Source organism: Balaenoptera acutorostrata, chromosome 16, assembly GCF_949987535.1.
Source record: "Balaenoptera acutorostrata chromosome 16, mBalAcu1.1, whole genome shotgun sequence".
In the NCBI taxonomy this organism is placed as follows: Eukaryota; Metazoa; Chordata; class Mammalia; order Artiodactyla; family Balaenopteridae; genus Balaenoptera; species Balaenoptera acutorostrata.
Window position 1 is genome coordinate 6,618,292 of NC_080079.1, and position 24,566 is coordinate 6,642,857.

General features: G+C 43.0%; 1 protein-coding gene across 2 annotated transcripts in view; it reads left to right on the forward strand.

The window, feature by feature from the left end:
- DHX32 (DEAH-box helicase 32 (putative)) overlaps window positions 1-24,566 on the forward strand; it is a 55,422-nt gene that overhangs the window by 17,343 nt on the left and 13,513 nt on the right. For both annotated transcript variants that reach the window (XM_057530875.1, XM_057530876.1), the window contains 5 exons: window positions 7,158-7,351; window positions 13,278-13,650; window positions 18,739-18,984; window positions 20,252-20,351; window positions 20,443-20,601. In XM_057530875.1, coding sequence (XP_057386858.1) covers window positions 7,158-7,351; window positions 13,278-13,650; window positions 18,739-18,984; window positions 20,252-20,351; window positions 20,443-20,601 — 1,072 coding nt within the window. The remainder of the gene's footprint in view (window positions 1-7,157; window positions 7,352-13,277; window positions 13,651-18,738; window positions 18,985-20,251; window positions 20,352-20,442; window positions 20,602-24,566) is intronic.

A 24,566-nucleotide genomic window follows, 5' to 3' on the forward strand; every position in this document is an offset into this window, starting at 1 on the left:
TTGAATCTGTCTGGTGTTTCCTTTGGATTAGATTCCAATTTTGCGTTTGTGGCAGGAAGAGGACAGAAGTGCTATGTGTCCTCCTCAGGACATCGTAGCAGGAGACAGAAGATTTTTCCCATGACTGGTGATGTTAAATTTGATAACTTGGTAAGGTGGTGACTGTCTTGATCTCTATCGTCAAGTTACAATTCCCCCCCTATCATTTAAGAGATATGGGGAGATACTTGGAGACTATATAGAGTCTGCTTCTTGTCGTGCCTCCAGCTACTAATTTTAGCATCCTTGGATGATTCTTACCTTTGACGTTATTACACGGTAGTAACCAAATGGTGATTTTTCTATTTCTGAAATTCCTTCTATCAATACATTTAATATTTGGAATTCTTCCGTGAAACTGAGCTTTTTCTTCTTCCTTATTTATTTATTCATTTATTTATGTCAGTGTGGACTCATGAATTCTTATTTTATTCTGTAGGTGATAATTCATTACTAAGCCCATTTATTTTGTTGCCCAAATTGTCCCCAATGTGGCCTATGGGAGCCCCTTCAGGATGCCTTCTGTGTTCTTTTGACATCATTCTCTGAGCATTTCTTTGCTTTCTGGCCCAGTAAGATGTTATAGGCTCATCTAGTATGTTCCCTGCTCCAGTCTTGGAAACAGCCATTTTTCTCAAGGAGCCCTGGTGGTTCCCTTTAGTGGGGAATTGTATTTAAAAACCAGGAGATGGGTGCTAAGTGCCCGTTGGCCATTGACTTGTCGTTGCTTCTAGGTCCTCCTGCTTCTCCTTCTATCTCTCTAGCTCTTTCGATTTCTGTCTTCTCTGCTTCTCTCTATTTCTCTGTGTTTCTTTCTCTATGTATATTTCTGTTTTATCTGTATTTCTGTCTCTCTCTTCTTAAAAACCATGGGTTCCTACTGATGTCTCTGATTCCAGTTCAGCTGTACAGCGTTCATTCTAGCCTTCCACACTTCCATATTTGTAACTCCCTTCACTAAATATGAGAAACTTAGCACTCATTATTCATAATATCTTTACTTGTTCAATCTTAGAATGCTCAAAATTTAGTTTCAGAATTGCTAACCCACACTATTGTTTAAAAAAAAATTTTTTTTAATATATACTCCTTGAGTTTTCTTTTAGAATTTGTGATCTTAAAGGGCAAGAATTGTTATCGTGTAATATGTTATGTTAATACCTAGCAATGGTTTCTCTTGTCATCTCTAACTTCTTCATCATTTTAATAAATCATGCTTGTTTCTGTTAAGTGTGAAGGCAATATGTATCTTCAGGGTAGGAGAAATCAAATTCTAAACCAATTTAAATAATGGGAGCATCAGTTGTTTTCTTAATTCTGGAAACAACTTGGTTATTTTTTAAAGAGCTTCTAAGACTATTTTCTTTTTCCTCAGCATTTTAAACCTTTCAAAGAAAAGTCTGTCTTTAGCCCCAAACTTTCCAAAGAGGACCACAAGTGTTTTGCTGGATCCTAAAAGTTCCACCTCTCTTTAGTGCAGATGGTATGAAGGCTATTTTGTGACTGCCCTCTGGAAAAGAGGACAACTTTTCATACATTTATAGAGCCTTTTCTTGTTACCTTTTTTGGGGCAGATTTATGAAAAAGTCTAAAAGAGAATGAAATATTTTTAGAACCATCTATTTACTTACTTGTCCTGAAATTTCCCCTGAAATGGTTGGGTTAGTGAGCTGAATAAGCATGACGTACCTGAGCTTTAGCCTAAATTAAGAAGCTGGATGGTGTAGAACAACTCCACCTTATTAGCTGAGTAACTTACCCCGCATTTTCTGCTGGCAGAGTCTACCTGTGTTCACTCAAGAGGTATACAAATTATGGTATCCAGGGACATGTGACATTTAATGCAGAAGGGGACCCACTCCTCAGGAATGAGTTCTGACATTCTGGTTCACATCCGGCAGCTTAGGGCGCCTGCAGGAATGTTGCTGTAGAGATTCATGCCTTTGGGTGAATTGCTGGTCCTTATGGTTCCTTTCAACTTTGGATTTCATGATTCTGGTACTTAAATAAAAGTGAGTGATTGGGACCTTGGCACAGCTGCGCCCTGGGTGGCCCAGAAGAGGAATCAGTCACCATGGGCAGGCCGGGGACATAAAACAAGGGCTTGAGGGCCTTTGGGACTAGAATTTGTTTAACTGTAGTAGCGTTGTGTCTCACAGATGACTTTTGTCTCGCGTCCTTTACTCGTATATCCACTGGAGGAGGGGACGCAATCTCTAGCCGTGGACGGAGGGGCAGGAGGTTCCACACCAGTGTGCCTCATGTGGCTGTCCTCCTGCTGCGGTGGCAGCAATGAGACTGCTCTGCTGCCCTCCTGGTTCCGATCTGGATCAGGACCAGCCGAGGATCCTGGGCCCCAGCCTCCCAGAGTCCAGCAGCCCAGCCTCCTGCCTGTTGCCCCGGGGTGGGGATGGAGCGTCTTGGCTTCGCGTTCCGAATCTGTACAACTTGCAGAGCTCCAGTTACGAAGTCAAGCTGGTGAAGCCTTGATGTAGATTAGGTTTTGGTTACTTGGAGGACCCCTCTTACCTACTCTCGTAGCGGCGGATGGGCCAGAGTCCCGGTGATTTGCTTTCAGGGAGGAGACAAGAGCCAGGAGCCGGTCGCGCTCTGTCAGCGTCTGCGCTGATCCTGATTGCGCGACCCGGAGCCCGCTTCGCGGCTCAGGCTTTAGCACGTGCGGCACGTCACACAGTCCAGAAAATGGCCTTTACAACTGGATTGAGAGAATGTGAGAAAGTTGTTGGATGAGCTCGGAATGAAAATATGTGAAGTTGTGATTTCTAGTAGGGAAATTTTCTAGACCAAGTATATAAATGTGGGTGTTATCTATTGCTGAAAGGCCCAGGTAAATTTGTAAATAGGTTTGTTTTTTTCAGTTATAAAAGAACAGTTTTGGGGCTTCCCTGGTGGCGCAGTGGTTGAGAATCTGCCTGCCAATGCGGGGGACACGGGTTCGAGCCCTGGTCTGGGAGGATCCCACATGCCGCGGAGCAACTAGGCCCGTGAGCCACAATTAACAAAAAATAAATAAATAAATTAAAGAACAGTTTTCTGTTCTGTTCACCAAATTGCACACCTTTTGCTAAGTACTAAAGTATGTTCTAGATGCCGGAGGGGGGGAGCATATCTTCCAAAGAGAAACTATAGAGAGAGACATGAAAGGCACATAATGCATTGGTGAGAAGGGTAAAGTACTATTGGGACAAAGAAAAAGCCACTCCCAGAGGAGAATCAGAATCAGGGCGCAGAATGGTACGGTATTTGCTATAAGTGCAGAGAATGCAAGAGTTCCCTGTGAAGCTGTAATCTTAGTGCCCCTTGAAATGACGAAATGTTCACGTTTCTGGCATTTGCTGAATCATACTTCTTTTCAGCCGATACTTTGGGTTTGCGAAGGCATCAGACTTCACAGTGTGCGTAGCTTGCTTAGAGTGATTCGGAAGGTCTGCTAAAGCACGGAAGTTGTTATAATTAGGAGAGGTGATATCATATGTCTCTCCTTTTTGTTCAGAGACGACCCTTTCAGTTTGCATTTGCATCACTTACTGTCGTCATCCATGTGTGACTTACTGAAAGGGGCAATACATCGTACGCAGTCAGAGCTGCATGGGGTGAGTGCTCTGCAATTAGTTGTGACTTGTGCTCAACTTTCAGCTTGGCTGTGTCAGCAGACATCCCTACATTAAGCCCAATATGCATGTGTTCAGTCTTTTGCTGGTTATTTGAACTGATGTTTAGAAGAGCTGTCCCATTTCTGAATTATTTTCTTTGCCTCATAGGTGAAATAATTTGCTCTATTGTGGAGGAGGGCAAAAAGAACAGTGAGGACTGTTGGATTGTTTATATTTATTCCACTGCCAGGCCGATATGATGTTTATAACATTATAAACATACTGTAATAGTCTAATCTTGCAGAATTTGTTTATGTGAGTAAATAGAAATAAATGAAGTGCACTCAGAAAACAAAATCAGAACCTTGGGAACGTGGCCCATAATCATCTGAATCATGTAGAATTCTAGAGTTTGAAAGCAGCTATCCTGGATCTTAGAATAATAACCAGACTGAGTATATCCAGGTGTTGTAGGGAAACTGGATGGGGTCATTTCAGCAGCAGTTCTAGCTGTGTAAAGTAGTGCCCGCTGTCCTCGTAGTGCTGTCCCCCGACATTGCTATCCGGCTAGAAAGAGTAGTGAAAAGTGCTGACTGCTGAGAACCTGATTGCTTATATTACTACCTTTGTATAAAGATTCTCGGGAGCGACCCTGGCCCGGCGGAGATTATGCTGGACGAGAAACTGGAAGATTCGGATCGGTTCTGGCTGTGCTGTTTACTGGCAGGATGACTGGGGCAAGTCACCCTTCAAAGACTTTCCTCGTGTGTAAAATGAGGCCGTGGCCTACGTGCCTTCCAGAGATTCCTTTCAGCTCTGAAATTCTAGGACTTCTGTGTGTATCTCTAGCTCTGGCCCCTCACTTAGGCTCCTGGCCTGTTTTGCAGTTGATCTATACCTGGATGTCCTCCCATCAAGATGACCTTAACCCTGACCACTTTCCCGGCTCTCCTGAAGGTTCTCTCCCTCCCCTTGAACACCTCACTCCCCCCAGAAGCACTTTATGCTGCTGTTTAGCTTCATTCATTCATTCTGTTTTATTTTACTTTTAAATTTCTGGTTGTTAATGATGCCATTACCCTAGTATTTTAAGTCAGAGATCTTAAAATATTTGTTTCTTCTTACGCATAGTCTGCTAGTGAGTACTGTTCATTCTTCCTTAGAAATAAATGTCCCTTGGTTTTATTACTTCTCTCCCATGTTAAGTCCTGAGTCTAAGCCTTTCTCTCCCTTCTTTTCAATTATTCTAATGTCTTCATCCATCCTTCCATCCAAATATTTATTATCCCTCTTATGTGTCAGGTCCTCTATTAAGTAGTGGGGGGAATATGAACCACGCATGTCCACCTTAAGGATCTTCCACTCTAGTGGGGAGACAAAGATTCAAACAGTTTTAATATAATTTCTCACAAAAGTGTTATTTGAGGTCTCAGCTAAGGACCTAGATGTGAAGGGACTAGGGAATCGGGTTAAAAAGTAAGGATTTGACAAGGATAAAAAATAACTTCCTAGGGAATGAGGGAGATAGAAACTTTTATGTGAATTCCCAGTTAGGTGTGATTGTGAAGCAATTCAAGGTAGAATATATCGAATCATAGAATTTAAAAATATTTCTGGAAAGTATAAGAAATTAATTTGTCCATTTAACAAATATTTATTGAATAAACTTATTTAAGATTATTTGGTGACCAAGACAGATCTCTGTTCTCCCAGAGCTCATAGTCTAGTGGGGTGAACAGATCTGCACTGGAACAGACCAGCAACTGCAGGAAGTGTGGTCCGTGGTCCATGCCATGGTCGTCAGGAAGTACACTGTGGGGTCTCCTTCCTGGTGGGGGGTGGAGGGGAGGTATCACAGCAAGCCTTGGGGAGAAAATGGCACAGGAGCTCAGACTTGAAGGGTAGGTCTCATCCGTTCAACCCATTTTACAGGAAAGGAAACTGAAGCTTAGAGAAATGGTGATTTACAAATAACAAACTAGTGGCACACCAGTTCTAGAACTCCTGGCTTTGGTCACTTGTGGTGTACCTTGATTCCAGATTTCCTGAGCTTAGTGTGTTAAATGTTCATCTTTCGTAGAACAAAGTGGGTTATTGAGGAAATAATTGCTGATAGTTTTCAACCTGTTAACAAGGCTGACACTCATCTTGAAACAGAGGAACTACATTTACACTTTTAATCATCAGGAATCTGCAGTCTGCAGCAGGTGTTCATTTTGGAGTTACTTGATTTCTAGTAAGTTATGTTTATTTTTCAAGTTATAGTGAGTATTAAAATCTAAGAATTCGGGCTTCCCTGGTGGCACAGTGGTTAAGGATCCGCCTGCCAATGCGGGGGACATGGGTTTGAGCCCTGGTCCAGGAAGATCCCACATGCCGCGGAGCAACTAAGCCCATGCACCACAACTGCTGAGCTCGCATGCCACAACTACTGAAGCCCGTGCGCCTAGAGTCCATGCTCTGCAACGAGAGAAGCCACCGCAATGAGAAGCCCACGCACTGCAACGAAGAGTAACCCCCACTAGCTGCAACGAAGACCCAACGCAGCCAAAAATAAATAAATAAATAAATTTATATTAAAAAAAAAATCTAAGAATTCCACGATGGGTCTAGTAAATAGCAAATCTGAAGATAATTAAAAATGCTAAAACTTTTGAATACCTTGGATCTATTAAAAAACACTCAGAATGATTTATTTTAAAAATACATGTAACAAAGCGTAACTTACTGACAGTGCCCTAAGATTCCAGCATACAAATGAATTCAGTACTTTCTACTGTAATAATTCTTATGCAAATGAACTCTTTAAAATCAACTGAACCATAATACATTTTCAGTAAAAGGATTTAAAAATAAATAACTCAAGAGCAGTCTTGGAATTGGCTCTTTCCAAATCTGGATGGATTGGTTAATTATCTCACTGAGCTTATTTTTCATTGTATTTAGATGATAAATGCAGTGTATTTTAGCTTTTATTGCCAGGGAAATGTAAAGTAGGCTTATCTGGTTATTTTATTATGGTCATTTAGATTTAAATGTAAATGTTTTAATTTTGAACTACTATTTTTCATCTAAATGCTATTTAATATTTACATTGCTTAAAGCATAAAAGTTGATACCAGAAGCCATATCTTTGACGGTGTTTTCTTTTAACCAGAAAGAAAATAATAACCTTAAATACATTAGTCTTTTCAGAACAGCTGAGGTTAAAAAAATTTTTTTTTACCTTGCCTTTTATTTTTATCTTCCTTTTTTTTCATCTGGGAGTCTAACTTTTACAGTCCCTGCTAACTCCTGTTTATTCCTAACTTTATTTACTAGTACTAACTCTATGCATAAATACAAATTCTTCAGTTTCACTAACTAAGCTGTAATGCAGCCCACCAGTGATTCACTGGTGGAAGAAAACAAATCATTTATAAGATGAACCCTTGGAGGTTTTTTGGTGGTGGTGGTGGTGTTTTCCTAGCGGGGCTGATCCTGTCTCATTTGTCCCCATTAAAGGTTCCTCAGTGGTGTGCTGAATATTGCCTTTCCATCCACTACCAGCACGGGGGCGTGGTGTGCACACAGGTCCACAAGCAGACTGCGGTCCAGCTCGCCCTCCGGGTGGCAGACGAAATGGATGTTAACATCGGTCATGAAGTCGGCTACGTGATTCCTTTTGAGAACTGCTGCACCAGTGAAACGATCTTGAGGTTGGTTTGGGGGGCTTTCATCTGCTGTACCTGATGACTCCTGACTTGTCCTCTGCGATCCTAGAAGAGCGTATTCTTGCGTTCTCTGCTTTACGTACCTGTAACGTGTGATAGTAACTCGTCTCTCTGTCACCAGCCTGACACGCACCATTCATTTTCCCACCTTGGCACCGTCAGGGATTCCTTGTCCAAACTTCTTCTGTATCTCCCCATAATCCTCAGGAAAAAGTCATGACTTGTTAGGTTGGCCCCAAATACCTTCAAGCTGTGCTTCTGGAGCTCCGCCTCATAGTGGGTCCATATGCGTTGTCTGTGTGCCAGCTGTGTTGACACACGTGGTTCTCCGTGTACCATGTGCCTTGACACATGATCTTCCCTCCACAGGAATGTCTGTGCCTCTTCCGGGCTTGGCTAATTCCTCCCCGTCATACAAGATCCCATGCAGAGGTCACCTGCTCCGGGAAAGCTTCCCTGACCCTCCCGTAGTGTAAATTAGAAAACTCTCTGCTGGGCTTCTGTAAAACTTGGTCTCAGCCTTCATCATGGCAGTGTAGGTCAGTGTTTTTCAAACTCTAGTTTTGAGATTCTTACAGGTTCCAAGGACCCTTCTCAGTAGCTGCCACAGTTGTGAGATTTCCTTTACACAGCGGTTTCCAAGAGCTTAGCAGAACGAAAAAGAGAAGTGGAAAAAATCACTGCTCTGGGCCAGTTTCTCAAGCGGTTTTCTATCATAGCCGTCATTGAAAGTGAGAGTATCTTATGGTACCTTAAGGAAATGGTCAAAGCTGCTTGCAGCCAAAGATGACCATCTCAAGGGCTTCAGCTGTCCCAGGCACTGCCTGACTGCCCCAAGGTCTGAGGAGACAAGTGTCTCAGCCTCAGTGTATCTGCGTGTCTCTAACCGCCTTGTGGGGCACACCAGAGTGCCCTGGTATATCACTGGGGACGTCCTACGCTAGTGTAACAGGGATAGTATGACATAGCATAGCAGAGTACAGTATAGCACAGCACAGCATAGCACAGTACAGTATAGCAGGGATGGTTCCTGCATACTCGTATCCCCGGCATCTGACATGCTTGTCCCATGGAAGATGTTTAACACGCTTGATAACGGAAGGAAAGACGAGTGCCTGGTCCCATCTGGCTGCTGCAGACTCTGGTGCAGTTCTTCTCCCATTCAGAAAGCCTGTATAACTCATTTGGTTTGTACTAAGCTGCTTTCCCTCAAATGTTATCTTCGAAAATAGAGGACATCGGTCTTCAGGCTGGTGTTAAACCATAGGGAATCTTTCGATCAGTAGCACTATGACTTGAACTTCTTGAAGATGCGTAACCTTCTGTTATTCTAGCCATGATGTCCCCGAGTCGTTGTATATGTTTATAAATTATTTATTATGCAAATGGTCCAATAGTGATACAAATAAACGTAAAAACCTCCCTGCTTTTGGGAACTCACAGACTAGTTGGAGAGTTGGACAGGACAGGACGTGCAACCCTGAAAGGGTGAAGGATCCCCACGCCTAGCAGATTCATTCTTCATCCTTTACATTTTGAAGTGACCTCTCAGGTGGTCATGGTTTTAATTAAAGGATGGACTAGACTTTGGAAACCTTTTGAAAAGGACTCTTGGATGTAGTCACTTTTAAAATGAAATCTTATGATTTTTTTATCTTATTGATATGGATCACGTGCATATATATATATATATATATATTTTTTTTTAAGAAAGTCATAGAGATAAATAATTGTGGAGTAACCCAGTAATGTTGTCAGAGTAGGTCAAAGACACATCTCACCTTTTAAGCATCTCTTATGTGTTGGGACTTGGCTTTCATTGCTTTATGATGAAAACCCTGCAAGCATTCAATCCTAACAGCCAAAGGAAGGACTACAGTTTCTGTTGAAAATTTTTTTTGGCTCTTATCTGCATGTAGCTTTCCTTCCTTAATGTAGAAAATAGCCTTCAGGTGTGGAGGAGCTGAACCGCAGGTACACCTTAGAAGGTGGAAGGGAACTAGCAACCTCCTTTGGCCACTGCGGGTTCTGGTTCCTTCTGCCTCTGCCGGGCTTCCCGGTCGTCTCATCTTTACTTTACAGTCACTCTTGTTGCTGGGATGCTGCACTTTCCTCCCTGACATCCCCCAACCAGTGCAGAGTCAGCAGATACTCTGATTTGTTGCTAACAGGGTTTGAGTTGCAGCAAAGGAGCCAAAGCGAGTGAAAAGCTCTATGTGATACGAGAAAAGAAAGTCGTCCCTTATTTTCCTCCTGGTGCTCTGTGCTCTGAAGAGCAGGCGGCGTGGCTGTAAAATGAGTGTCTCCGCCACCCACCCACCTGTCACCTTGCACAAGTCCCCCAGCCTCTCTGCTTACGCTTCCTCGTCCGTGAAACGCGGTGGTTGACACACCAGCTCACAGCCTTGTTGTGAGGACTCAGGGAGCTGCTGCCCAAGACTGGTGGATGGGAGCACGACGCACCTGTTAGCGATTTGGGTGATTTGGGTGAAAAGGTAAATTCCGGCCGCATTCATTTCCTTGGAGACACGTGCTAGCCATAAGTTTTGATAAGCTCAGATTGAATAGCTATTTAAATAAGAGGATCTAAGGGTGACTTGATTATAGAAGGTAGTGTTCTGTATTTGATACTGTCGTTTTCATTTTCTTTGTAACTCCTTAGCATCTAGTCTGTTGGGTACATAATAGGCACTTAGTAAATATAATCTTTATGCCACTACCTTTTTTCTGGATTCTATATAGAACAGCTTAGTTCTTCTTTAAGCTTTTTTCTGGCCTTTTTCAAAACAGTGGATCCCTGAATATTATATACCTAAAATAGTCTTTCTGAACTAGATATCACAATATCTTGTGGAAGTGACATACATTTCAAATATGGACCCTCTAGAACACAGAATTTTTTAGAAATTACTCAGATTTTTAAGGTCAAATTCAATACATATAATTTCAGAAAATATTAATAAAACTTTCCTATATTACATTCTTAGCTTTCAAATTTTCAGTCTTAAGAATTTAGAATATAAATTACATTTCCAGGGACTTCCCTGGTGGCGCAATGGTTAGGAATCTGCCTGCCAATGCAAGGGACATGGGTTTGAGCCCTGGTCTCGGAGGATCCCACATGCTGCGGAGCAGCTGGGCCTGTGAGCCACAGCTACTGAGCCCACGTGCCTAGAGACTGTCATACAGAGTGAAGTAAGTCAGAAAGAGAAAAACAAATATCGTATATTAATGCATGTATGTGGAACCTAGAAAAATGGTACAGATGAGCCAGTTTGCAGGGCAGAAGTTGAGACACAGATGTAGAGAATGGACATATGGACACCAAGGGGGGAAAACTGCGGTGAGGTGGGGATGGTGGTGTGCTGAATTGGGCGATTGGGATTGACATGTATACACTGATGTGTATAAAACTGATGCCTAATAAGAACCTGCAGTATAAAAAAACAAACAAAACAGCTAATACTAAACTTTCATTGGGTTATTTGTATGGAAATATGTTAATATAAATGTTTCAGACATTACATGAAATTTCTAAAATAAATAAATAAATAAATAAATAAATAAATAAATAAATAAATAAATTACATTTCCAAAATGTATCCATCTTTTTACATAGTTATCAGGAGCAGTATTTTCTTAAGCACTGTACACATGATCTTATTAATATAAAGAAATAAATCTCTGTCTTATGTAGAAAACTGGAGGTTTGTATGGTAAGTTTTAGGGTGGATCCTTAGTATTCCCTTAGTTTTATATAATCATTTGGAAGGCCAGGTCTAGCTTGCTGAGTCTCGTAGAGTTTTAGGTGAGTCACATCTGCTCCCTTTTTAATTAAGCCTGGATGTATTTACGTAACACACACACTTCCTCTGCCTGGCAGAGAGGAAGCATTTCTTCCTATCAGATAAGTGCTTAGATGAGTTTTGCTCAGAAGGGAATAATATTAAGGAAGTAGCATAGATTAAAGCAACTTGTTTTCAGACAAGAGTCAATAGTACTTATATTATTATATCATACTAATTACCCTCAGCAGAAGATGACCTGAAACCTAGATTTTGGATGCATCTCTGTTTGTTTGCATCTTGCATAAAGTATAATACTGTAGTATTCAATATATTTTCTTTCTTAAGTTTGAGAAAAGGAATAATCAGCAGCTTATCATTGCTCTTTTGGTAAGACAGACACAGAATGAGAACAAGTGTAGGAGTAAGGCAGAGAGCAAATGTTCTGATCTCGTCAAGGTGCAGAGAGGGAGAACATGGGCTTTGTTACCAATCCATGGCGGCCAAGGGACCCGTCTTTATAATTTGACAGTGGCATGAGATGTAATAGACATTCAGGCTTAAATCTTGACTCTCTCCCTGGCTTTATGACTTTATGCAGGGTACTTAACCTTTCTGAACCTGTTTCCTCATTTATAAATAATGGGATAGTAATGTCTACCTTGAAGATTTATTCTAGAGGTTAAATGAGAACTATTCTATCAGCACAATGCCTGGCACACACTAGGAACTTATAAATGTTTTCTCCTTTTTCTTTCTTCCTTGAAAAGGGTTAATTGAGGACTGTTTCAGAGTCTCCAAGACCACCCCTAGGTTTGATGATTTGCTAGGAAGACTCGTAGGATTCAGTATATAGTTAATCCACAGCTCAGATTTACTGAAGTGAAAGGATACAAAGCAAAGTCAGCACAGGGAAATGGTGCAAGGCGTGAAGTCCGGAGGAGACCAGGCACAGGCTTCCGAGAGCACCTCCCAGCGGACTCACCCAGGATATGCTTAGTTCCTCCAGCTGTGAGTTGTAGCAACGAGTTTAAGGAAACTCATTAGAGACTGTGCCCAGGTATTTACTGGGGGCTGGTCACGTAGGCACCCTCTGCCTCCTACTGTATTCTAAAGTCCCAGACTCCCAGAAGGAAAGCAGGTTAGACCATATTACAAACAGTAAGCATCAGTTCTGGGAATGGTGAGAACCCTCCCAAATCTAAGTTTCCAAATGCCAGCCAAGGGCCAACCTTGCAAGCAGGCCTTTCTAAGAATAGCAGTTTCAGACCTGCCATAGACAGGGACACATAAAATAAATACCTTAAATGGGTAGAAAACTTATGAAATTGGCTTCCTCAAGGAATAATATAGGTAGATTTTACATAAACTGTTTACATAAACAGTGTCAGAAAGATGATGTTTGTATGGTGCTGGATGACTAATAGGTATTTATTTTTACTATTATTTTTAACTACACCCCAGGAACTACTGGAAATCCATGAAAATCACTAATGACCCATTCCTCCTCCAGGAACGCTGCCCTCAAATAGGTGGTTACTTTTTAGATGCTTTCGTGTGGCTATTATTTGGGCGACATTTCCAACTCGTTGATGCTAACACCCTGGTGACGTCATCTCCCACAATGTGCCACTGACGGAGTCCTGCTAGTGGACTCACTGGGCCGTGAGCCTGAGGGAGGACAGTCATCCGTGTGTCCTTCCCTTGAAGCGTGTGCTCTGACTCAAAATTCTAACATTGATGGAACAGGGGAAACTCTTACCCAACAAGGGTATTTTGCTGAATTACTTTTTTTTAAAAAGCTCAGGGCAAATGTTAAATGTAGCTCTTGTTTATATCTGTAGTGAACATGTAAGGCAGAGGTCTGGAACCTAGGGCTCAGGGATGGTCTTTAGAGGGTCTGTGAACACATGGAAACTGTGCTTAAAATTTGTTCACGTGTATTTTTCTATTTTGAAGGCCTGTAGATTTTATCAACTTGAAGAAATCTTGGCCCCCGATAAAGATTTAAACTCCTGTTTTAGACAAAAGGATATAAGAAAGGCATTTTTGTTGTTTATGTTAGGAGTTTTTTTATATGATTTTCTTCATGAGAGTATTCTAACTTTCATGTTTCTTCTTTGTAGGTATTGTACTGATGATATGTTACAGAGAGAAATGATGTCCAGTCCTTTTCTGGGTAGCTATGGGGTCATCATCTTAGATGATATTCATGAAAGAAGCATTGCAACTGATGTGTTACTTGGACTTCTTAAAGATGTTTTACTGGCAAGACCGGAACTGAAGCTCATAATTAACTCCTCACCTCACCTGATCAGCAAACTCAGTTCTTATTATGGAAATGTGCCTCTCATAGAAGTGAAAAATAAGCACCCAGTGGAGGTTGTGTACCTTAGTGGGGCTCAAAAGGAGTCTTTTGAGTCTATTTTACGCCTTATCTTTGAAATTCACCACTCCGGTGAGAAGGGTGACATTGTAGTCTTTCTGGCCTGTGAACAAGTAAGTAAGTAATATTCATTCTAACCTAAGAGAGTAATAAGTTTACTTATTGGGAACCTTTTAACCTTGTTGGGAAACTTTTAATAACTAACGTACAGGTTTCAGTTTACTAATTAACTGATGGAACTGCTATTTGGTTCCATCACACCTCTTTTTTCATACTTTAGAAGAATCCTTGATATAGAGTAAATAAAACCTATGCTGAAAGGCAAACAAGGAAGTGCTTCTAAAAGCAGGAACTGGGGACTTCCCTGGAGGTCCAGTGGTTAGGGCTCTGTGCTTCCACTGCAGGGGGCACGGGTTCGATCCCTGGTTGGGGAACTGACATCCCACAAGCCACAGCATAAATACATACATACATACATACATACATAGATACATACATAACCAACCAACCAACCAACCAAGCAACCAACCCAGGAGCTGTTCTGAAACACAGAATGGGGGTGGGGAGGTGGGGACTCTGAGGAGTTTCTGGGGGTGACCTCCAGAGCTGATCTCCAGAGCTGACTTCCTTCCATGGGATCGGGCGAGATCCTGGGCTGCCCCAAAGGCTTGCTGTGAACTGTCTCAGTAGAGAAGACACACTGACTCATCTCACACTCACGGCCACCTCCCTCATGGCAGGCACGTGTGCTGGAGATGCGGGACATAAGCTAAGTCCTCGGCATAGAGTCAAGGAACAAAAAAGTACCCACAATGTTCCTACAGCAGTCAGTGGAGTGTTAGGCAGGAAAATATAATTTATAGCACAGTCAGAAGGCTATCTCCCTATACTTTTCTTAAAAAGATGAATGAGAAAAATCTTCACTTCGATATCTGACAATGTCTTTCAAAAGAACAATGGGAAATGTACAGCTGAGCGTCTCTTTTTGCTTTTATAGAGTCAAGGCATCATTTGGGTTGTTGTTTTTTTTTTTTTTAATGCAGTTACTGTGGCCCTGCTTCTCTCTCCACTGCTCTGTGGACCAAATCTAAAAGCCTCCAGAATCTGAAGAGTTAGACCTTCCTTCTTAGAGACTGATTTCCTGGCCTTTTTCCCCTACCCGTCATCTCACTCAGAGACTAAAAAAAGCACTAGCTTTTAGACCATGACCCAGATATGTAGTGATTTCCAGTGATTAAACAGAAACCAAAAGGAAACTGTATGATATTGGCTGAGCCACCAGCTGAACAAAGACAAGTACCTCAGCTCTCTACCAGAGCCGTTTCTTAAGTATTCACACGCCTTCACAAGTACCTTCAGGAGTATTTATTCTGCTTTATAGTCAAAGCATAAAGGATGACTGATCCTTTAGTTTGGGGAACTTTAGACAGTTTTCTCACAACTTAGATTTTATCTGTTTCCATAAAGAAAGTAATTTAGAATCTCAAATATATGATAACTACAGCATATTTTCAATTTTTCCTGTGTAGATTATACAGTTTCTTGAATAGTAAATCTTCTACCGATTACAGTGATTTATTCTATGATCATTCCCTAATCCCGCATGATTCAAGATACTCAAGAAAGTCCTGAGGGAAGTAACAAAATGATTAAGGAGACAGAAGAAGGATTTATGAAAACAATTAGAGGTTCTCAGTATAACCGGCTGAAGCCTAAGGAAGGGAGGAATGGCAGAATTAGAAGTCTGAAACATTTGAAAGTTAGAATTGCCAGGTGAAAAGAAGTCATACATTTGGGGGTGGATCGGGTGGGGGACAGTATAATTAAGACTGATAAGGTGAGTAGTCATCTTTAGTCAGAGTAACCAAAAATTCCAAAATTGATTTTTGAAAAGTAAAGCTCATAACAGAATTGGGGGTAGTATTTGATTCCTACAAGTTTAATATAAGCTATAATTAATGGCATAGTGACTTCTGAATTGTCAGACTTTAGAAGATGCATTTTTACCTAGGATAGTGGTAGAAACTATAAAATCCACAGGGCTTAGAAAATTATATAATCTTCCTCGAAGTCAGACCAGAAAGACATTTCCTATTAAGAAGCCATCAGTCCTGATAAGACATGAACGTGATGGTGTAGTGAAAGCTCTGGGCGGGTTTTGCAATTCTGAGCCTCTGAGAATGCGGATTCGTCATTTTGGCAGCGGCTGCTCATGTGGCCCGGGTCCAGCACTGGGATCTCCGGGGCGTGGGGCGGGGTGGGGGGTCCTCCTTGCCTAGAGGCTCCCAGCAGGCTGCCCAGCGGGTGGGGCAGCAGTTCTTCGGGCTGGAGCATACCTTCTCTGGGAACCAGTGTTTTTCCTCACAGTTCAGCCCCAGATTCCACAGGTATTATCTGGGTTTCTTTTCCCCATCTACCACCTAAACAGCTGAACATAGTTCAGTATGCTGCTGGACTTTTTTCTCTTTTACTACTTACGTCAGGATTAACACTCTCCTATGGTCTTGGAATTTGTCTTTTGGAAAGTTTTGTCTTGCTCCAAAATCCATGTTAACAGCTGTTGATCATTTTTCCCCATGCTGTTTGAAGCTTTCTTGATTTCTATATCAAACTTTAAAATCTGCCATAGCAACTAAATGTCATAGGAAAACAAACCCAAGCAGTCTAACAGAAGTGTACTAACTGTCGTTTTTTCTCTTAAGAAATCCATTTAAAGTTGCAGAAATACTCTCACGTTTGGCTCGGTGAACATTAGGTGCCTCACATTTTCTCGCACTGCTCACTTAGCCCCTCACCTGCTGTGAATTAATACCCACAACCCCGCGCTCCCCTGGCTCTTGTGCTTAATTGAGACTTGGAGCCCTGCATGTTTACAGTGTGTTGTTCCTTATCACTTCACCATCTTGTAACCTGAAAAAAAAGTGAAATAGATTAAATAGAGAACAAATTAAGGTTAATGACACTATCTAGCCAGATTATCGAGCACCTTGAAGCTGTCACAAGGAAGATGCTCTTAGGTTGAAGGTTTTCCTGTGAAATGTTCCATCTAGTTGTGGGCCTTTCATTTGGGGGCAGATATCTTCCTTCAGTGCAGGTTGCTATGTTTTCCTGAGTTTTGCAGGTACTGTAGGAAAGCCCCACATACGTAAATGCTCTGAACACATTGAATAGGAAGGAAATGAGTAAACAGTTTGAAGCACCGAATGAATATTTTAAGTACTTTTTTTAAATTCTGAAGATTATGGCCTCAAAGTTTTCTGTCAGCTTTTTAGGAATCTAAACTAGGTACAATATTTCCATGCAGTTTGAAGGTTATTTTGATTGGAAATTTGTGAGTGGGTTGCTGGAATCAAATCTCCACTTCCAGCTCCAGGGTAGCTGTGGAAGGTGAAGCACCACGTGCAGAGGTTACCACCTGCCACCCAGGAGGAATGTGTGAACGTCCTGTGCAGGGAGACGCAGCTCGAGGACTTGCTCTCCTCCGTAGAAATTTCTAAGCTTTCCTCACTTAAAATGATGACATGATTAGAATTATAAAAATTGGAAGAAATAGCTTTGCTCTGATTATTCCAGCCAGCAATTTTTCATTCATTACGGTCAATAATCCTGCTCTTCGCTTGGTTAAAAAAAAAATCTGCCCCAAGTAAACTAACCCTGCAGAAAAGGGAAGTGTGAACAGGAGAAGGTACCGGGATAACTGCTGTGTGGGCCCCAGGGGGCAGCCTCTGCCCTGCTTCCTGGGGGCCTCTCAGCAGCTCAGGAATAACCTTCAAGTAGCTCACCCAAGGTCTCACTATTTTTCTAGGCAGATCTGTCCACCTACAAAGCCCTTGAGTTAGTTCAATCCCACTATACAGGTGGCGTGGAAGGAAGGAGAGGTGAGCGAGAGCGCTGAACAGTGGACTCAGACTTAACAGTCATGGGAAGGCATCTTTTTTACTCAGATTTTTAGTGAAATCTAATGTATGTAATGAAATGAAATGGGGCTTCTTCCATCTGGTAATGAGTTAGGCCCTTAAAAAAATAGAAATTTTGGAAACAAATTTAAGAGGAGTAAGAATTACATTAAGTGACATCGTTTTTATATGAGGTCCTAAAAATCTGGTTGTGATTTGAGAAATAGAAAAGTACTGCAGGGCTTCCCTGGTGGCGCAGTGGTTAAGAATCCACCTGCCAATGCAAGGGACGCAGGTTCAAGCTCTGGCCCGGGAAGATCCCACATGCCGCAGAGCAACTAAGCCCGTGGGCCACAACTACTGAGCCTGCGCTCTAGAGCCCGCGAGCCACAACTACTGAGCCCATGTGCCACAACTACTGAAGCCCGCGTGCCTAGAGCCAGTGTTCCACAACAAGAGGCCACCGCAGTGAGAAGCCCGCTCACCGCAATGAAGAGTAACCCCCACTCGCCGCAACTAGAGAAAGCCCGCGCGCAGCAACGGAGACCCAACGCAGCCAAAAATAAATAAATAAATAAATTAATTAATTAAAAAGTACTGTGTAAAATGTCTTGCTTTTTGAGCATTTTACACCAATATACTTACTTGTTTGTGGTTTTAGGGCACATAATTTACTCTTTTATTCAGTATATTTGACAGTGAAGCATTTTTAAAGAGTATTTCTAAATTCCTGAATCTTGCAAATATATAAATAGCAGTGAATATTTCCTGCCTATTTCATTGCATTTCTGCTTTTTTTAAAGTGATAATGGGTAATAATAGTTTTCAAGATGACCCAGATTAGAGACCCTGATTGTGGAATGTGTATGTATATATGCTTCTATTGGAAATCTAGAGATTGTTTTAGAATTCTTAGTTCTGCCACCATTAAAGCACAGTGATGCATCATCACTGATGTGAGAGTAACTTTTATTCACCTGTCATTGTTAATGGATATGAGAAATTGCACCAAGCTAGAAAAATAGCAGGATGAATGCATAAAGGCAAAGAGTACATTTCACAAGGGGAAAGCCATTTTGGACTAAAAGCACTGAAATTATTTATAAATTATATTTAACTTTCCCAAAGACATGTTCTTAAGCAGTTATATCTCCTTTTCATATTTAACGATACCTATAGAAAATGACACAAGTATTTCTTTCCCTGTATACATTATGCAGCTTTTGCCTATAGTTTTATATAATTTGGAGAAAGTTGTTTGTAATGTACTTTATTCTCATGGATGATGTTATTCTTTTACTTTAGGATATTGAAAAAGCCTATGAAATTATCTGTCAAGAAGGATCTAACTTAAACCCAGATCTTGGAGAGCTGATAGTTGTTCCTTTGTATCCAAAAGAGAAATGTGCATTGTTCAAGCCAAACGATGAAACAGAAAAAAGATGCCAAGTTTATCAGAGACGAGTGGTGTTAACGGCTAGCTCTGGAGAATCTTTGATCTGTAGCAACACAGTCAAATTTGTTATTGATGTCGGGGTGGAGAGAAGAAAGGTAATTATTGTTGAGGTTAAATAGACTGCTGCTAATTGTCTTGGGCTCCTACCGTTTTACTGACCAGAAAGTGAGGATGAACTCTATGATCTGGGGATTTCTCTCTATTTGGCCATGTGTGCAAAGAAGAACTATTGCATCCAGTAACAAAAGTCTTGAGCACATGTAACTGCCTGTCATTAGCAGGTTGGTAGTCTGGAAACAAATTAAACTGGTTGAGGGGCCAGAGGAAAAAGTTTTAAGGAAAGACAACTACTAAAGCAAATTACTTGACTCCTAAACTGACCTTTTCTTCTATACATCCCTTGGGTATTTTTGGTAGCCCCTTTATCAAAGTAATTAGCATCTCCCCCCAGGTAATTTACTAGAAATTAGTTTCAAGTACCCTGAGTTTAATTCTCACAAATTTTGGCTTTATAGTTGACATGATAAAATTCCATCCTAAATTTTTAAAAAACGTCTGTATATTTTTAATCACTATCCTTGAATTAAAAATTAGGAAAAATGGAAATAGGATATCTCAAACTCTCAAAGACAGTGGGACTTCAGAAATCATAGCCTTTAAACTGAGAAGAATCTACCCAAGTATTGATCCATTTACCATTATTAGATGTTATGTAGCTTTTACCCCTCCAGGAAACTATGGGTCTCTTAAATATCCTTGTTTACTGTGACAGAGCAATTCCAGCCATTAGGAAGGTTCCCTTGGAACCAGTTTGGATTGATCTTATTGAATTAGTCCACCATTCAGAGAACCCAGGGTTATTACTTACCTTTAAACTACGCCTAAGAAAAATCACTGTTAGTGCCACCTGCAGTTTTTGTGTTAGCTGATAGGACTGGAAAAACCCAGCATATGTAATAAAGATGAGACCCCTGGGATCACAGTCAATTTGAATAGAACCTTGAGGAAATGCAGCACTGTCAGATGATCATCCTTTTCTCCACGTGGCACACGAGTGAATATCTGTCATCATTCAGCAGTATAGCGCTTTGAGAAGTGGCATTTGTATTTCAGCAGATGATACAGAGCTCCCATATTTATTGAAGCTACAATGAAAGCAGACAACCCTTAAATCCATTTATCAAAGCTCTTGCAGTTTCCATCTCAAGGCAAGTGAAACAATAATAAATACTGTACAAAAGAAATGAGTCAGTAGCAGAGCATTTCGTGAAGTAAAGTGTGCAAACTGCAGTCACTTCAGGGCCAGCGAGCCTGCTAAATCTTGAATGAGCTGATGCTAAAGATGCTGTCTTTCGTTTAAAGGTGTACAACCCTAGAATAAGAGCAAACTCACTCGTCATGCAGCCCATCAGCCAGAGCCAAGCAGAGATACGCAAGCAGATTCTCGGTTCATCTTCTTCAGGTAGCACTGCGGACCCCAAAACCAACTCACGTAAGTTCCTGTCCGGAGGCAACACAGAAACATTAAAACCGTTTTCCTTGGTTTCTTCTAGGAAAACTTTTCTGTCTGTACTCTGAAGAATTTGCCTCCGAAGACATGCGGCCACTTAAGCCAGCGGAAATGCAGGAAGCCAACCTAACCAGCATGGTGCTTTTTATGAAGAGAATCGACATCGCGGGCTTAGGCCATTGTGACTTCATGAACAGACCAGGTAGCCGTGTGCCCGCGGGTCAGCAGGCGCCTGGCTGAGCCTTACCCTCGTACCTCTTGCCCGTCCCCAGTCCTAAGAGCAGTGGCCCTTGGTGGTGCAAGCAAGCCCGGGGCTTTGGTTTGTCCTGAAGCATTTTCCCCACTAGAGGTAAACATTCTCTAAAGTAATTTTAAAAATTTAAAAAAAAAAGCTACCCTCTAGGAAATATCTATTCTGACATTGGGAAAGTGTCTGCCCTTGGCCACTGGAACATAGGGAGATGGGGCCAGGCCAGTAGAAACCCGGGGTGGGGGCAGGGGATAGTGGACTACGGGGGTGTAAGGCCGAACTGAACAGAGGAGGATTCTTGGCAGCGTTAGTGTTTCTCGGTGGGAAAACTTGTAGGCAAATGGCCCTTCCTCATGAATCGTACCGTCACCTGGGGAAAACCCACTCGAAGTTCACGCCTTTGTAATTAAGGGTAAATGGAGATACGAAGGGGGTACTGTTGTTAAGCATAGGACTGAGTCCTTAGAATTACAGTCTGAGCGTCCGTCTCCTGGGGAGCTCCCCCCTGCCGTCCAGTTCACTGAGGAGGGCCCTCTACCATGGGAGGGGTGCTGGCGTCCTCCCCACTAGTGTCAGACCCGGCTGGGACCTGGGCTGCTCCCGCGGGAACCACCAGGGATCCTGGACAGAAGGCTGAGGAAGCTCCAGGGCAGGCGCTCCTCCCTCCTCCCGTGTGGCGAGGCTGCCAGAGCGGCAGCTGAGCTTCCCTGCAACCGAGTGGGTGCTCGAGTCCCTGTACAAAGGTTTCTGGTTTAAGTACTGATTGCCCTTCAGTTGATGTTTAGTTTTCACTCGCGCATTAATAAAAGAGAAATCCTTAATTCCTTCCACACGTTAGGCCCATGGTTAAAATTTTCACTGTGTTTATCAAAGGGGGTGATGGGCAGTGTATTAATCTTAGTGTTAGGATATTCATGGCATTTATCAAATTTGCACGAGAGAGCAGCCAGCCAAAAGACGTTGTAAGCAGAGTGTACTTAAAGTGGAAACTGAAGAATTTCTACTGTTTTGCCGTACTTTGTCTCAGTTCCTATATTTTTCAGTCATTTTGTCCAGTGGCGCCATTAGGATTACAAGCACTTGAGAAATATAGGTTATATTAGAGTTACTCTTTCTCAAGTATTTCTTAAAATAGCGCATAGAATTTGGAGTAGGTTAAGTAAGAGGAGGGCCCCCTAAGAAAGCTAACCTTTGACATGAAAAGGTAGAAGAGAAAATAGAGTGTGGAGGAGACAGTTTCTCATTACAAGAAGAGCAGCCAAGGGGACGGTCCAAGGCTCCAACCCTGGATGGTCCTGAGGGGCAGTGTCAGGGCCTCACCTAGAGGTCGCGATGCGAGTCCTCCCCTAGAACCGCAGGGAGTTTTATAGTGAAACTCTCCCAGCAAACACTTTGGAAAATCAATTACTTTGGGAAACTCTTTGGAATCTAACGTTTTCAACAGACTCTTCCCTAAAGGAGCAGTGGAATCTCTAGGAGGAAAGGGTCCAGGTGAGCTCCTATCTCGTCTAAGATTGATCTCCTTCCTCTGGAGCCCTCTCCTCCCTTGGCGCTGTCTGTTCTTGCAGGAAAAGCCTTGCTCTTCTCCAGCGGAAGCTCAGAGGCATGCGGGAAAGAGAGGTCTAAATCGAATGCATGTCAAGAAGGCCTTGGCATTTAGGTTCCTGGGGAGATTAGCACATCGCCTGGAGAACCGCTAAGTAGTCCCAGCCGGACGCCCGCCTCTGAGGATGCTAGCCAGCTTGGCTTCAGTAGAGCTTCCCCACCCGAGAGAAGGTCCCAGAAAAGGCCCGGCCCCTTCCTAACTAGCTGCAAGGATGAATATGCTAGTGATAAATATACCTTGAGGGAGTAGCTTGGAGGAAAGAAACAGTCATAGGATGTGATGTAAGGTGGTAAAGTATCTGTAGCAAACTCAGGCTGAGTGCATTTTTCTTTGATAGCAATGGCCAGAGTGACAGGACTGTGGCAAGTTAGAAAGGGTGTAGGCAGGGGCCTGGGGGGGAGCGGAGGGGGCGGGGAGGGCTGGGGCCCCGGGGTGGGGGGCCGGGGGCGGGGTGATGAGGCCCAGAAAGGCTGGGAAACACGGGCTGCAGGATTCCTTTAGCTGTGATCCCTTAACTCTCAAGTAGTGAAGCCACTCTGCTCCTGGCTTTCACTCTGGTCCCTGAGAAAAAAGGAGTCTAGAAGGTGAGGGTGTGTCACTTGCATCCATTTCTCCCGACTTTCACCGCTGACCCCAGGGCTTCTGTCGTCGGCCGGCCCGTCACCACTCCAGAGACCACCCCCTGAAGAAACAGGTTTCATTTTTGAAAACTGCTCGCCTCTTAAGCCCAAGAACCACCACGTGTTGATTGCCTGGACATCTTCTTGTCATGATAGTCGCTGTTTGGTGGACTAGCGCGAAGAGAGAAGAAGAGCAGGCCTCGTAACAGCGAAGATTTTCAAAAGCAAACGGCAAACCACAGCCGTGCAGAGGAATTCCCGTGTCTCTCAGTGGTCACCCTCTGCTGCTCACTCCACGGGGCTTAGAGCTGATAACGGGGGACAGAAGGGTGAGGGTGACACTTTATTTTTGTCCCCTGACAGTACGCACACAACTGTTTTCTGCTGTGCTTGGGGAAATGTAACTGTGGATTAACTCTGACTCATCGTTTTGAAAGAAAAAGAAAAAGATGATGCTTGCAGCTGCCGCACGTAGCTCCTCTTGTGAATGAAATACGCAGATGCAGCGGACCTGCCGCCCTTGTCGGGACTCGCGTAACATGAGGCTAGAGGGTCTGCCCTCTTGTATCGTGGGGGTTATTGAGAGGTTCAAATGAGATTATTTATGCAGAAGTGCTCTGTGTACTGTGTAGGGTAGGGGGTGGGCACGTGCCAGCTTTTGTGAGCATGTCCTTGTGAAATTAAGTGAAACAGAGGCCTTTCCTTTCTCTCCTCTTCAGAGCCAAACTCTTAACCCTATTCCCTAAAAGTCCCGAGACAACTGAGAATCTACACCGTCCAACCAGCACTGTCTCGATTCTTCCGTTTCTCCCCTGCGTGGGCTCTTTACTTCCGTGCACACAGTGCCCAAGCTCCAGTCCTAAAACCCACCGGGCCAGAAACCTCATCTTCTGCCTCCGCCCTGTCCAGCTGTCACTCTCCTTCTCCATGTCCATCTGCATATGTGTACGTGTGTGTAATTCACATGTGTACGAGGCACACGGCAAGCCTTGTGTGAGCCCAGCTATCCTTCCCCGGGCCAGCTTCGTCCCTGCCTTTTCTAAGTCCCAGTGGCACTTTGATACACTCTTCCTTTGTGACAGAATTTCTGACGTATAGAATTCTTCTGGGTGCCGGTGCCAGTAACGCCACTCAGACTGGCATAAGCCAAAGTGCGTTGTGATAAGGAACTTGGGGTGTCTTATGAAATCCAAGACGAGAATGTGGCAGTGCCTCAGGGACACCTAAGGACAGAGGCTTGAACAGCACTGGTACTCAGCTTCTTGTCTCTGTCTCTTGGTTCTTCTCTCTCTTGCTGAGTGCCTGAGTAATTGTCCCCGTGACGGGGAGGGGAACAGCCTGTGATTCCTGCTATGTGACATCTAAAATGTTGGCAGACTTTTCAAGGCCATAGGAAAGATGCCATGTGAGGCCGTTGGTTCTGGAAATGACAGAGCAGAGCCTTGCACTCCTCATCTGACCTGCACTGTTGCTTAGAATCAGCACTGGGTCAGTCCCTCCCTCCGGCTGGTGGACTTAACCCTTGTTCCAGATTAATGGCCTCTTTGTTTGTGAGCAGCCTTTCTGCAGATACCGTGGCAGGAAAACGCAGATTCAGTATTGGAGCCTGGCATTTGGGGTTCCATGGAAAAAGGGCATCGTAACGAAATAGTGTGATAATAGCCCTTCAAGTTACTTTGAGTGATGGCAGT